The sequence below is a fragment of the Scylla paramamosain genome, unplaced genomic scaffold (genome assembly GCF_035594125.1).
Source record: "Scylla paramamosain isolate STU-SP2022 unplaced genomic scaffold, ASM3559412v1 Contig1, whole genome shotgun sequence".
NCBI lineage: Eukaryota > Metazoa > Arthropoda > Malacostraca > Decapoda > Portunidae > Scylla > Scylla paramamosain.
In genome coordinates, this window is record NW_026973666.1 from 368,913 (window position 1) to 380,931 (window position 12,019).

A 12,019-nucleotide genomic window follows, 5' to 3' on the forward strand; every position below is an offset into this window, starting at 1 on the left:
ACAAACACTTTGCAGATCACAACACACCGCGGCCTGCACCACCCAGTCAAGAGAAGGCTGCCCCACCACCCCCTGTCAGCCCTGTCTTCCATGATGGCGAAAGGGCAGAGGGTACCACCACTAGCACCACCACCACCACTGCTGGCTTCTCTAACCCTGCCTTCACTGTGGAGGAAGTGGCAAGGAAGTGAAGGAAACCATGGCCAGGAATACTATTACTACTACTGTTATGTACCACTTCTACCAATATTACTATTGATAGTACTGTTATAGTCATCCAAATCCTTTCTGGTCGCTAGGCAGGGTCTAGCCAGCCACGGGGAATCCCTTTCAGTTGCCGCCTGTGCGGCACCACAATGGCCTTGAAATGTCTAAGTATGTTCTAACCACCAAATTCTACAGTGAGGCTGTATATATTCATGACTGACCAAGATTTTTTCATGGAAAAACAATTGCTAAGGTCAAGATAGAGTGAAATTATCCTCGGATTCAATTTTTATGAACATCATGAAAATACTGTTTTCTCATTGAGACTTTATTTCCATACCGCCAATGTTATCAATCTTGACGTATTTTTTTTTACTGAATAACAATTATAATAATAGTGGTAATGAGAGAGAGAGAGAGAGAGAGAGAGAGAGAGAGAGAGAGAGAGAGAGAGAGAGAGAGAATGCGATTAGCAAATTTGGATGAGGTCAAGGTGTTTGAAGGACAAGCAAGGTTGGTGAGGACAAAAAGTAACAACACTGGGAGCTCCCTGCTGTGTGACGGCCACCACCCAAGAAGGATTTGTAAGAGTATAGACATTGTTATTACTTTTAGAGTGCTGCTATTTCTCTTATTGCTTGTATTGCTGTCATTACTACCACCACCATCACCTATTCCTGCTACTGTACTATTACTACTATTTACAGTGCTACTACCACTACTCTTACTACCAGATATTGCTGCTGTATCATGGTTATTGAATCGAGGACTGCATTCGCTTCTTTCAAAAAAAATTTTCCCCACCGCCATACCACTCTCCCATTTAATTTTGCGTGAGAGACTAGACCAGCGAGAACTTATAGTAATGTCCATCAATGGCAATGTTATTTGTGTGGTTTTAATGGCAGGAGGACAAGGAGCGCTAGGAATAGTTAGGGTAGCGAAGGAAAAGGAAGACAAACAATGGTCACCAGGCAGAGTGGGGAGGATTCATTGTCACCCTTCTCAACTTGTTTAGGTGTGAAGCTTAACGCATCCTTAGTTGTTGTTGTTATAAATATAAATATATATATATATATATATATATATATATATATATATATATATATATATATATATATATATATATATATATATATATATATATATATATATATATATATATATATATATATATATATATATATATATATATATATATATATATATATGTAATGAAATACATTAAAAGACATAAAACGTATAATTTCCTTTTCTTTCCACCTTTAGAGTTGAATTCTCATTTTTTTGCCTTATTTATTTGTTTTTTGTTTTTTGTTTTTTTTATCTTTCTTGCTTTCTTTTTTTTTATTCATATTTTGAATTCCTCTCATATTTATTAATCTAAAAAAAATCAATTCCTTATTCTTTATTTTTTTTTTCTTTTGATGTAATTTTCTGTGTATTGTTCCTGTGTTTTTTTCTTTATTCCTCCTTCCATTTCTTTTCTCCTTTGCTTTGTTTTTATATCCGCTCTCTCTCTCTCTCTCTCTCTCTCTCTCTCTCTCTCTCTCTCTCTCTCTCTCTCTCTCTCTCTCTCTCTCTGATTTTATTATTTACCTATTCTGTGTCTTTCCCTGAACTTTCTTAAGCTTTATTTCATTCAGCTATTGTTACTGCTAAAAGAGAGAGAGATAGAGAAAATCGGGAAGTAGTGAAGATAGAAGAAGCTGAGAGAAAGAGGAGAAAAGATGATGTAAGTGTGGTAGGGGCGCAACGTTTACGCCGAAAAGATGCTGACCTGTGCATTAAGTGAGAAGACCCTTGTGCAGGTCGCCAGCTGAAGTGACCTATTGACATGGAGAAAGTGAGACCCTATGTGAACAGGCTACAACTTAAACCCCCTGTTGGAGCGACATATAGGAGAGTGTTTCCAGTTGTTTGGCTCTTAAGAATTCCTAGACCCATAACATGTATGATAATGTGCTGTTGTCGCAGTCATGATAATGTGCTATCACACCTATGATGTTACTGTCCTATCACACTTAGGATACTTATCTGTGTGCATATAAATTACTAAGTACGTGTCAACTGCGTAACTGTCACGCGTACCAGTATCAGTGTACTGTATAATTGGGAGATTAAACGAATACTTACCAAGTATGATGTTTGATCGTAATTTCACGAACATTTAACTGCGTCACTGAGGTAGTAAACGAGATGCCCGCTTCACCAGCTCCACGTCAGTCCTTCAGAGAATAGGTTTGAGGAAGCAGCCAGAATATTCAAGTTGTAGCTACAACTGAGCTACAAGAGACTAGGGAAGGGAGGGAGGGCGTTTACTACCTCAGTGACGCAGTTAAATGTTCGTGAAATTACGATCAAACATCATACTTGGTAAGTATTCGTTTAATCTCCCAATTTCACTTCACGACTATTTAACTGACGTCACCGGTAGTCAACGAGAACTTTAGAGTGGTTCCTCAAACCTATCAAGCCACTCAAAGGCTAAAGAACAAGAATGTGGAAGCATGAACAGCCTTTTATTACCCAATATTCAGTAACAAACCCAAACAAGTACAACAACAGCACGGCTTACAACAATAATGCGCGTGAAGAACTACAAGTTATGAGAGTACAGTTCTGGAAAATTCACCAGCATCAATTATGGGCTTCCTGTAGTACTTCGTGAATGTAGATTCTCTGGTCCAGCCAATAGTAGAGATAATTGTCGACAAAGGGAGCCGCAGGGCCGCCTTACTGGCTGACGCCGACCTGGTAGAATGAGGTGAAAAAATGCCAAGATTAATGCCAGCAGCTCGCATGACATCTTTCGTCCAGCGACGTAATGTGTCCCGTGAAGCCAGTTTGACTGGAGGTCTTGTTGTGAGAAAGAAACCCGTGAGCGAACCCCGCATGTTGTTTGTGCGTTCTAGATAGCTCATCGTTGAGGTGACAACACATAACCTCCTGTCTGGGGGATAGGCTACGAAAACCAATTCTGACAAGTGTGTACCTGGCCTAGAAGTTTTTAGCGGATCACCAATCCTAAAAGAGACCCGACTGTCCGAAACAGTCATGTTCCTAATGTCTAACATATGTAAAGTCTGACCGCGTTGACCAGAGAGGAGCAACATAAGGATTGTTAGCTTCCTTGATAACTGAATCAAGGACAAATCTTTATCGGGCCCAAGACCTATGATGTGATCCAAGATCAAGTGAGGATCCCAGGTCGTACCGTAGCGGGGTAAGGACGGTCTCACCTGAAAGACTGCTTTCATAAACCTTGTAGCTAAGGGATGTTGTCCTGCCGGCTGGCCATTGATACTTGCCACTGCCGAGATGGCCGACCGTAACGTGTTGATGGAGCTGTAAGTCCTACCTGCACCCCTCCTAAATTCGGAAAGGAGGAAATCTAAAAGGTCAGCTGAAGATGGCTGAAAGAGATCAATTTTCCTGCCGAAGCAAAATGACAACCATTTCTTAATATGCGACCCATACTGTACTCTCGTGCTCTCCCTCCAGGAGTGCAGCAGAAATCCGGCAACTTCCGGCGAAAGGCCGCGACTTTGGTACGATTCCCTGATAATACCATCGCTGTCAAGATCAACACTTGAGACCGAGGATGTGTGAGAGTTGGATTTTGTGGCAGCACGAGAGGAAGACGGGGGAGAAGCACAGGAGGTGCCGTTAGCAAGCGGAGGGCTGTCGGGAACCATACTTGAGTCGGCCATAGAGGAAGAATCACCATCACTGTAGCTTCGTCTTCCTGGAGCTTTTGGAGGACCCTTGATATAATACTGAAAGGTGGGAAAGCATAGAAGTTCTTATTTGACCAAGTCATCGTGAAGGCATTAACATGAATGGCACAGGGATCTGGCTTCCAGGAAACATAAGCAGGTAATTGTGTATTTATGCGAGTGGCAAACAGGTCAACATCAGGTGTGTAATAGAGTTGAGAAATGCTTTGGAAAATATGAGGCAGTAACATCCATTCCGCATCCATGTTTTTCAATCGGGATAGTTTGTCTGCCTCTGTATTATGTAGGCCCTGTATATGCTGTGTTGACAAAGTAATACCCCTTGACAGAGCCCATTCAAAAATTTGTTCCACTATCACATGAAGGTAAAGTTTAGTACTGCCACAACGATCTAAACAGGTAAGTGCAGTGACACTGTCAGAACGGAGGCGAATATGAGTACCCCAATTATCCTTGCAAAGAGACTGTAGACCCATGAGAATAGCTTTTAATTCTAAACAGTTGATGTGATCCAGTTCATCATGAGCCCAGTGACCAGCAGTCCTGGCATTCCCCACCACTGCGCCCCAGCCAGTCAGGGAGGCGTCACAAAACAATTCTAGTTGGTGGGGACTGGATCGTAACGACTTTGTTTGTGAATCTATATTATTAATCCACCATTTGATTAACCCCTGAGCATGATTGTCCAAGATAACAGGTGAGTTATAATTCCCATGATGCCGTGCGAGTTCCTTGTTACGAATTATTTCCAAGTACTTATACCTGAGTGGTGCCAACTCCACGGCAGGGTCAGAGGCTACAGCCATACCAATAAAGGAGGAGAGTTCAAGTAAGGATATAACATCTTTGTTCAGTAGAAGTGAACCCTGTGCCTTAATGTGCTTCCTCCTCCTGGGTGTCAGAGTGGCAGTCATGTCTACAGAGTTTAATACCACACCAAGAAACTCAATCTCTTGGGTAGGCTCTAGGACCGATTTGTGAGGATTTACTGTGAGCCCTAAGGAGTCAAAAAGGTGTAGAGCGTAAAGCACATTAGATCCTAAAACGTCAGCAGAGTCAGCAATAAAGATGCAATCATCCAAATAGCATGACACGAAAATTCCCAACTTATGAAGATGCGAGAGGACAGGTTTTAACAATTTAGTGAAAATACGGGGTGCTGAAGTCAAACCCTGTGGAAGGCAAGTAAAGCGGAACGTAGAGTTACGCCAAGTAAATTTAAACCAATTCCTGTCCTCTGGCCTCACATAGACTGAAAAATAAGCGTCTTTGAAATCAATAGACATGAAATGACAGTTCTGGTGGATTAAAGGTAGCACATTTTTGAGAGTATCCATCTTAAAATGTATATGGTCCACATATTCGTTAAGTTCTTTCAAATTCAGAATGACTCTAGCTGTGCCGTCTCTCTTAATGGTAGGAAAAATGTTAGAAAGAAAACCATGTCCCCCTGGTGCACATAATTCAACTATCCTCTGCTCCAAGAACTTTAGCATGGCAGAGTCCAGCGCTTTTTCATCTGAAAGTGACAAGCTAAGAGGAGCCGGAGGGCTCCCCTGTATGGGGACACGCACAAAAGCTAAAAATTTTCCATGTACCACATCATAGATCCATTTATCCGAGGAAAGAAGGTTCCACTGTAACCTGGCATCAAAGATTTTTCCCCCATGAAAATTATCCGGAGTATTAATCAAGTCCATGAACAAGGGACTTACCAAAGGTACTTTCACTGGTGAGCTCTGTGTCTCGGCATCCCCTTCCCCTGGGGAGGCCTCTGGCCTAAAAAAAGACCTTGTTTGGTGACGTGGTCTCGGCTGCTGAGAGTGAGGGCGTGAGGGTAACTGGCGAGGTGAAGCAAATCGTTTTCCAGGAGCTTTGTAAGGGCGGAAGGTGGGCCGCCCAAGTTTCCTGGATTTGTGAATTTCCTCACACTTCTTAATCACATCGAACGGGAATAAATCATCCTTGCCGACCTCACACTCCCAATTGCAGAGCTCTGCCAAGGCAGAATCATTCACATGAGTTCGAGCAACCTCTTTCCGAAGCTGATTGATGTAGTTAACAGCGGAAGTCAGTAGCCTCAGGCTGTTATTAAGACCATCAAGGTAGTAGTTTACAGGCTTGTCTTTCTTATCACCAATATCACTGATGCAACAGGCAATGGGGACCAACGCCTTGGTCAACAGTTTATTAGTAAGTGACAGCCGAGTGTCAACTAGCTTTCCACCGACGCTCATTGCCTTTGTGATGGCAGAATTAGTCGCTGGGACCTTTAAATTGGGTACATTACTCGGGAGTTTGATCTTATCACATGTAAGCTTCACACCGTCAGAAGAGGGCCGACGTCTCAGACTGGCATTAAGAATGCCAGCCAGGCGGTCAGATAAGGGGTCACCTGTCTCTTCCTCACCCCGGAAGTGGCCAGCAAACTCATCGAGAGCTTTCTGGAAATCCGCATCAACCACCGAATCACCGGTTGACTGTGTAGCGGGGGCAGTAAGCAGATCGAGGTCGTCAAGGGGATCAGCTTCGGGCAGACACCGAGGCGCTTCAGCTGCCTCATCATCAGAATGGGGGAAGGTGAAGTTTGTCTCCACCGACACTGGAGGGACTGCCGGCTGGTCTAATCTTTCAATTAGAGCACCCAAAAGGGTAGAAAGCTTGTCCAAAGTTACTTCACTCGAAGGAGGCACCGCTGTATCGCCGATGTGGCTCGGGCCCGCAGCTGACTGCGGACAGGCGGGAGGTGGTTGAGTACTGGAACTATCCCGGGAGGCCTTCCTCCGCTTGCCATCGCCTTCTAGAAGGTCCTTCTCACGTCGCTTCCCTCCCGAAGCAGGTGAGGGGGGACGCCGAGGCGTTCCTGAGCCCTTTTCCCGTTCCGACATCTCACGTCTAGAAAGAACGGAAAACGGGAAGGAAACACAAGAGCCAACATATACGTCCTTAGATCATATATGTGGAATCACCATACAGCTAACACCCTGCTGTAGCGGGTGAAGGCTTACCAGGCTGACTCCTAAGAGAAAGCCGGTGAACAGAAGCCAGGTGGTCGACGAGCGGAACAGCAGACAGCGTTGAGGTGTGGACTGTGTGGAGACTAGCAGCGAACTGACGTGGAGCTGGTGAAGCGGGCATCTCGTTGACTACCGGTGACGTCAGTTAAATAGTCGTGAAGTGAAATTATATGTACAGAGCAGAGAAGAAGGGGAAGTGAACCACCGCAGCAAGGAGCAGAGAAGCAGGGGGTGTGAACCAACACAGTGGGTAGTGAGCCAATGCTGCAGGAAGCTGAGGAGCAGGGGGTGTGAAGCACAGCAGCAGCGAGCAAGCCAACGCAGCGGGAAGGAGAGAAGCAGAATGGAGGGAGCGCAGTGTGGCAATCCCGTGTACCATCACAATGGGAGAAGTGCGTGTGTTCTTCTGTGTATTTCCTACATCCCAGGGCTGTTGTGGGCTGGTGTTGTGTTGTGGGCAGGCAGGACGAAAGATGTCCTGCTTCCCATAAAAGGCCATGCCTGGAGTGGGACAGATGCCACCACTCCCTGGACACTGAAACGGCTTCAGGAGCGTTTTCTCATCTCTGCCCTCACTACTGGTAATGATGTGTGTGCTCTGATCTCTCTCTCTCTCTCTCCTCTTGTTACCAATAATTAAAGGTATGGAGTCAGACGTCTGTACGCTGCAGACTCAGGTGTAAGGAGTTATTAGGCGTGTTGTAGTTGTCACACACATAAGGTGTGGCTCTCGATGTTGCAGACACATGTAGGTACGTCGTAATTGTTACACACATAAGTTGTGGTTCTCTATTTTTTATTTTTATTATTAACTTTTGCAATATTTGCAGTCTTAGATCTAATTTTTAATCTGTAGAACACCACCTCTCCTCTGCTAAATCTCATCTTCCTTTCCTCACTGAAACGCAGGTGCCTGAGGCAACTGACAGTAGCCTCTTTTCTGTTCCCTCCCACTTTCTCTATCCCCATTTTCAATCCAAAACTGGATGTTGCGCAACGACTTAACTTGCTCTTGTGCCCACGCTCTTGAATTTGTGTTGTATACCTCTCACCTAACTCCTCTGACTATAAGAAATTCTTTGACTCTAGTTCCAAAGTGGAGCACATTATGACTCTTTTCCCTTTTGTGGAGATCTCCATTCTTGGACACTTCAATGTTCACCACCAGCTTTGACTTTCCTCTCCCTTCACTAACCATCCTGGTGAACTAGCCTTCAATTTTGCTATCCTCCACGACCTAGAGCAATTGGTGCAGCACCATACTCGTATTCCTTTTACTCCATATTCACTTTGGACCCTTTTATGGGACTGGCATCTCAGTGGGCTTTTTTTTTTTTCCTTTTTGGTGGGGGATTTTTGTTGCCCTTGGCCAGTGTCCCTCCTACATGAAATAAATAACAGAATAACCGTCTGGGAGATACGCCCAACATTCTTGGCCTTTTCCTAACTTCTAATCCTTCTGCTTATGATGTTACCCTCTCTTCTCCGTCGGGTTCTTCCGATCACAATCTTATATTTGTATTTTTTCCTATCTCTCCAATCCCTTCTCAGGATCCCCCTAAGCGTAGGTGACTCTGGCGTTTTGCCTCTGCTAGTTGGGAAGACCTGAAGAGGTATCTTGCTGATCTTCCTTGGAATGACTACTGCTTCCGTGTCAGAGACCAGTCTCTGTGTGCCGAGCGCATAACAGAGGTGATAGTGTCTGGCATGGAGGCGTACATTCCTCACTCTTTGTCTCGACCTAAACCTTCCAAACCTTGGTTTAATACAGCCTGTTCTCGTGCTATACATGAAAGAGAGGTGGCCCACTAAAGGTACTTGAGCCTTCCATCAGGATCCCCTTAAGCGGAGATGCCTCTGGCGTTTTGCCTCTGTTAGTTCGAGGGGACCTGAGGAGGTATCTTGCTGTTTTTCCTTGGAATGACTACTATTTCCGTGTCAGAGACCTGTCTCTTGTGCTGAGCGCATAACAGAGGTGATAGTGTCTGGCACGGAGGTGTAAATTCCTCATTCTTTTTCTCGACCTAAACTTTCCAAACTTTGGTTTAACACAGCCTGTTCTCGTGCTATACATGATAGAGAGGTGGCCCACAAAAGGTATTTAAGCCTTCCATCACCAGAATGTCATGCGTTTTATATTTTTGCCGGGAAGCATGCCAAGTTTATTCTCCAACTAGTCAAAAACTCTTTCATTAATAGAAATTGTCAAAATCTTTCAAGATGTAACTCCTCTAGTGACTTCTGACACCTAGCCAAAAATATCTCCAATAACTTTGCTTCTTCTTTCCCTCCTTTAATTCAACAAGACGGCACCATTGCCATCTCATCTTATTTCTAAAGCAGCTGAACTCTTCAGGGCTTGTTCCTCCCTCTCCTCCACCCTCTGACTACTTCATGCCACCTATTGAAATTCTTCGCAATTATATTTTCCATGCCCTCGCTGGCCTTAACCCTCGGAAGGCTTATGGACTTAATGGGGTCCCTCCTATTGTTCTCCGAAACTGTGCCTCCATGCTTGCACCTTGCCTAGTCAAACTCTTTCAACTTTATCTGTCAACACCTATCTTTCCTTCTAGCTGGAAGTTTGCCTACATTCAGCCTGTTCCTAAAAAGGGTGACTGTTCTAATCCCTCAAACTACCATCCTATTGCTTTAATTTCCTGCCTATCTAAAGTTTTTTTTTTTTTTTTAATATATCCTCAACAGGAAGATTCTTAAAAATCTATCGCTTCACAACCGTCTTTCTAATCACCATTATGGGTTCCGCTAAGGCCGCTCTACTGGTTATCTTCTGACTTTCCTTACTGAGTCCAGGTCGTCCTCTTTTAGAGATTTTGATGAAACTTTTGCTGTTGCCTTACACATATCAAATATTTTTGATCGAGTCTGGCACAAAGACCATTCTATTGCTGTTGTGGTAGACAGTTACTGTTCTCCTAAATCTATTAATAGATGTCACCCACTCTCTTCCTACTATTCATCAATGATCTAAACCAAACTTCTTGTCCTATCCACTCCTACGTTGATGATACCACCCTGCACTTTGCCATGTTTTTTCATAGACACCCAACCCTTATGGAAGTAAACAGTTCATGCAGGGAAGCCACAAAAACGTCTGACTTCTGATCTCTCTAAAATTTCTGATTGGGGCAGAGCAATCTTAGTATTGTTTAGTGCCTCAAAAACTCGATTCCTCCATCTATCAATCAACTCGACACAACCTTCCAGGCAATTATCCCCTCTTCTTCAATGATACTCAACTGGCCCCCTCTTCTACACTGAACATCCTCGGTCTGTCCTTTTCTTATAATCTAAACTGGAAACTTCACATCTCATCTCTAGCTAAAACTGCTTCTATGAAGTTAGGCATTCTGAGACGTCTCCGCCAGTTTTTCTCCCTCTTTCAGCTGCTAATTCAGTGAAGGGACCTTATCCGTCCATGTACTGAGTATGTTTCATGTTATGGTGAGTACATCGATGGCAACTTTGTCTAAAACTACCACACCGATTCACCATAACAAATTATTGTTATTGTGTTAGATTTTTCCTTCTCCTTCTCCTCCTCCTCTCTGCCTGACCTGTGAGTGCTGAGGTCAAGCAAATGTGGATGTTAGGTATTCTTATTTAATATTCATATCTATATGATGTAGTGAGGGATATATGAATGGGAGAGACTGTACATATTTTTTTTCTCATTATCTATGTAGTATTATCATTACTTTAATTGTAACCTTTCTTTAAAAATAATAAACTTGTTATTTGATAACACCACGTAACATAATTTTTGTCTTTGACAAGCAAGTGTTATTTTCTCTTCACTGCAAAACAATAGAAAATGTCCATTATTCCTGTCAAACTTTGTTTTTGTATCTTTTATTTTATTTTATTTTTTATTTTATTTATTTATTTTTTTTTTCTTATTTTTTTTTTATTTTATTTATTTTATTTTATTTTATTTTTTATTTTTTGCCCAAAAATAACTAAATTTCACCATTTTTCCAGATGCTGTCACAGAGAACTTCTTTGCTCTTGTCTTGATAAATTGACCACATATGTAGCAGAATGAATCTGGAGAATGATTATATTATAGCCTCTTGATGCCATTTCACCTCTTGTGATGTGTCTTCTCAGGCAGCCAAAGCAAAACTGATTGCTATAATAATAATAATAATGTAAAAATCTACAAAGAACAACGTAGGACCACGAACAAAGTTTTTTTTTTCAGATTAAGACGAAGGGTGATGCGGAGAGAAGGAGAGCTGAAAGTTAATACACAGATGTATTATAAGGTAAGTCATACTAATTGGATGAATCAGTGAGTGATAAGTAATTTGCTTTAAGTGCAAGGAATACAAGAACGAGACCTAATTTTTTTTATTAAGGTTAAGAAAGAAAAGAGAAAGAGGTGGGAAGGAAGAATAAAAAGAAAGGAAACACACAGTTCAAATATATAATAAAGTAATGCACATAACAACTGTATTTCTTGTATAGTGTTGTGTATTGTGGTGACTCGGGCTCCATGCAATGGCACGGGCACGGACGACAATCTCCTTACCACACCTTGGGTCGAGTTACGCATGTGCTCGATCTCCCTCTCCCCTGGCAGATACATAAGAACATAAGAAATAAGGGAAGCTGCAAGATGCCACCAGGCTTACACGTGGCAGTCCCTGTATGAAATATACCTACCTATTTCCACCTATCCCCATCCATAAACCCGTCTAATCTTCTCTTAAAGCTCCCTAATGTCTTAGCACTAACAACATGATTACTGAGTCCGTTCCACTCATCTACCACTCTATTTGAGAACCAATTTCTTCGTCTGTCTTTCTTAAACCAAATTTTTCAAGCTTGAACCCGTTATTTCTTGTTCTACCCTGGTTATTTTGCTTACATCCCTCTTGTTATAACCCTTATACCACTTCAAGACTTCTATCATGTCCCTTCTTAACTTACGTCTCTCTAAAGAATGTAAATTTAACACCTTCAATCTCGCCTCATAAGGAACACTCCTCATCCCCTGTATCCCTTTAGTCATTCTCCTTTGTACTGATT

The 12,019-nt window shown here is 42.7% G+C and overlaps 1 protein-coding gene across 3 annotated transcripts; it reads right to left on the minus strand.

Moving 5' to 3' along the window:
* Window positions 1-1,912: 1,912 nt before the first annotated feature.
* LOC135095651 (uncharacterized) lies at window positions 1,913-7,168 on the minus strand. Of its 3 annotated transcripts, none has more exons than XR_010264465.1 (3): window positions 5,663-7,164; window positions 2,843-2,961; window positions 1,913-2,435 (listed from the first exon to the last, which is right to left on the minus strand). XR_010264465.1 is itself a non-coding variant. In XM_063996618.1 (3 exons), the coding sequence occupies exons 2-3, from the start codon at window positions 6,833-6,835 to the stop codon at window positions 2,944-2,946; spliced, it is 1,191 nt and encodes a 396-aa protein (XP_063852688.1). In that variant the 5' UTR covers window positions 6,836-6,842; window positions 6,956-7,168; the 3' UTR covers window positions 2,713-2,943. The 3 variants fall into 3 exon arrangements, 2 of the variants coding, with proteins under 2 accessions (XP_063852688.1, XP_063852687.1); XM_063996618.1 differs by lacking the exon at window positions 1,913-2,435 and having other exon boundaries at window positions 2,713-2,961; window positions 5,663-6,842; window positions 6,956-7,168; XM_063996617.1 differs by lacking the exon at window positions 1,913-2,435 and having other exon boundaries at window positions 2,713-2,961; window positions 5,663-7,163.
* Between the last annotated feature and the right edge of the window lie 4,851 nt (window positions 7,169-12,019).

Excerpts from the sequence above, each read along its gene's own strand:
- LOC135095651 (XM_063996618.1), bottom strand. The coding sequence starts at position 6,835 with ATGTCGGAACGGGAAAAGGGCTCAGGAACGCCTCGGCGTCCCCCCTCA.